The 2,994-nt window shown below is 33.5% G+C and overlaps 1 protein-coding gene across 1 annotated transcript in view; it reads left to right on the top strand.

Annotated features, from left to right (window-relative positions):
• The window catches only part of LOC119568570 (zinc finger protein OZF-like), a 960-nt gene extending 323 nt beyond the window's left edge, over positions 1-637 (top strand). The window contains exon 1 of the mRNA XM_037917113.1: positions 1-637. This exon is cut by the window's left edge and continues 323 nt beyond it. Coding sequence (XP_037773041.1) covers positions 1-637 — 637 coding nt within the window.
• Positions 638-2,994: the final 2,357 nt, after the last annotated feature.

Here is a 2,994-nt window from a genome sequence, read left to right as displayed (position 1 = left end):
GTGTGGCAAGGAATTATCTAAAGAGAGTCACATCAGGATTCACATGAGAGTCCACACAAAGGAGAAGCCATACAACTTTGATAGTTGCAATAAGACATTCCCATCCAAAAGCGTTGGCATACATACAGAGGAGAAACCATACAACTGTGAGATTTGCAGCAAGACCTTCTCATATAAATCTAGTTTTTTGAAGCATATGATAATGCATATAGACGAGAAACCATATAACTATGAGCTTTGCAATAAGGTCTTCTCACAGAAACATAATTTGGTGAAATGCATGGGAGTTCATACAAAGAAGAAGTCATATAACTGTGACACTTGCAGTAAGACATTTTCTCAAAAAAGTCATCTTGTAATGCACATTAGAATACATACAAAAGAGAAACCATACATCTGTGAAATTTGTAACAATACCTTCTCACGGAAAAATAATATGGTAAGGCACATGAGAACACATACAAAGGAGAAACCTTATATTTGCGAGATTTGCAATAAGGCCTTTTCTGAGAGAGGTAATCTTATAAAGCATAATGGAGTACATGTAAAAGTTAAGACGTATAGCTGCGAGATTTGCAACAATTCATTCTCATGGAAAGATAGTCTGGTAAGGCACATGAGAACCGACACGACCTAGGAGAAAGCCATACACAATGTTAAATTTGTAACACACTTCTCAATGAAATCTAATGTAGCAATTCATATGAGAGTACATACAAAGGAGAAGCCATACAAATGTGAGATTTGTGACAAAGGTTTTTCAAAGAAAAATAGTCTAGAAAGTCATAGGAGAGTACATGCAAAAGAGAAGCCATAAAGTTGTGAGATTTGCAACAAGGCCTTCTCATATAAATCTATTCTAGAGATTCATATGAGAAGGCATAGAAAGGAGACATACAGCTATGACATTTGCAATAAGGCCTTCTATGTGAAAAGTCATGTAGTAACGCATATGAGAGTACATACAAAAGAGAAACCATACAGCTGTGAAATTTGCAATAAAGACTTTTCAGAAAAAATCGAGCCTAGTAATCCACATGAAAGTACACACAAAAGAGAAGCCATACAGCTGTGGGATTTGCAGTAAGGCCTTCTCACACAGAAATAGTCAAGTAATCCACATGAGAGTACACTCAAAAGAGTAGCCATACAGCTGTGAGATTTGCAATAAAGCCTTCTCATTAAAAGTAATCTAGTAAGGCACATGAGAGTTCATACACAGGAATAACTATATAACTGTGGCATTTGCAATAAAGACTTCTCAAGTAAATCTAAAGAAATAAAACATATGAGACTACATACAAAGGAGACGCCATACAGGTTTGAGATTTGCAATAAAGACTTCTCAAATAAATCTAGCCAAATAAAGCATATGAGTTACAAAATTTTTTTTTTAAAAAAATGAAGGAGAAGGAGAAGCCATACAATTGTGAATTTTGCAATAAGAACTTTGCTTTGAAAAGTGATTTAGTAGAGCACATGAGAGGACATACAAAGGATAAGATTATCTGCAGTTTTAGATAATAAAAGTTATTTTTCTCTTATCTGTCTTGTATATGTTTTTCTTAATATGTAGTTCTGTCAAGTTTGATCAAGTTTAATGCATTGTGAATTGTGTTTTAGTCTCCATAGACTTTTTATCCACATGCACGTATGCCTGCTGTCACAGACCGGGGGGTGATTAGAAAGATGGCCACGAATGTCCACAGTCTTCAAAGAAGATGCCCCTCCCCCTCATCAATAAAGACACAGATGTGAAAGGCATTGCCTTATTTATACACGAGTGTTCTGACTTATAGCATGATTTTAAGATCAAGATTACAGGAGGAAACTTTTTGTATTTTATATAAGGCAGTATATATATTTTTTTTCTATTTATTTATTTTTTAAGGAAATTTAAGTTGATTCATTTAAGTAATTTTTATATCTACGAGTCAACATGCACAAACACACACAGATATTTCCATCTATCTGTTTATCTGTGTATGTCATGAAATATATTCATCGGCAATCGTATCTTTCTCATACCATAAGAAAGAATTGAGGATGACTTATTGGTAGGATCTTTATACAAGTATAAATGAAAAGGAATATATATACCACATAAGATATATTTGAAAGTTGCATTACATCTTCAGAAATAACTCTGTATTTCTACTTCAGTTATAATCAACGTGTGCATTAATAGCCTTTTTTTGCAGTGAAGCTATCCATTCTCTTCATGCCTGCATATTTTCACCACACACACACACACACACACACACCACACAACACACACACACACCACACACCACCACATATATATAGATTATATATATATATATATATATATATATATATATCTATATATAATTTTAAAAAAAATTTTATGTATATATATATCATACCTACGTATATATACACCACACATATCATTATACATAAATGTACACTTCACATTAGTCCCAAAACCTCTCCTGAATTTCCAATCTCCTTTTCTGTTTATTTTTATTGTTCAGTATTTTTCATCTTATTACTCTCATGGTTAGTATAATTACCCCTTTTTATTACTACTGTTATTATTTGTACACAAATCATCCATTATTATGTGTATTTTTCTATCTCTGAGCCCACAGTGGATTAAGCCATTTGACTTTCATGTAAGGCAGCTTTCAATCTCTGTGCCTTGTGTTAGTCTGAGAGGAACACAGAAGACATCCAGCTGTCATTCCCTTGTACAATGTCTGTGTTGTGTTTAAATATGCATAAAGGCAAAACCCAAATATGATGCAGGCTTAACCACAGTTTTCCTATTTATGAGCACATGATTGGAAGCTGCTGAAAAAGCTATTATTTTGTTTATCCTTAACGTCGGGGGTGTCCAGCCTTTATTGTTCAATACTGTACCCCTTGGTCCGTTTTGTAAATCCTTTGCACCTTAAAAAATAAAGAAAAAAAATGAGGTATATTTTTTAATTATAACATTGCGTAACTGCAATAGAATCTTGACCCATT

The sequence above is a fragment of the Penaeus monodon genome, chromosome 44, assembly GCF_015228065.2.
Source record: "Penaeus monodon isolate SGIC_2016 chromosome 44, NSTDA_Pmon_1, whole genome shotgun sequence".
Taxonomy (NCBI): Eukaryota; Metazoa; Arthropoda; class Malacostraca; order Decapoda; family Penaeidae; genus Penaeus; species Penaeus monodon.
This window is presented reverse-complemented; position numbering and strand designations above follow the sequence as displayed.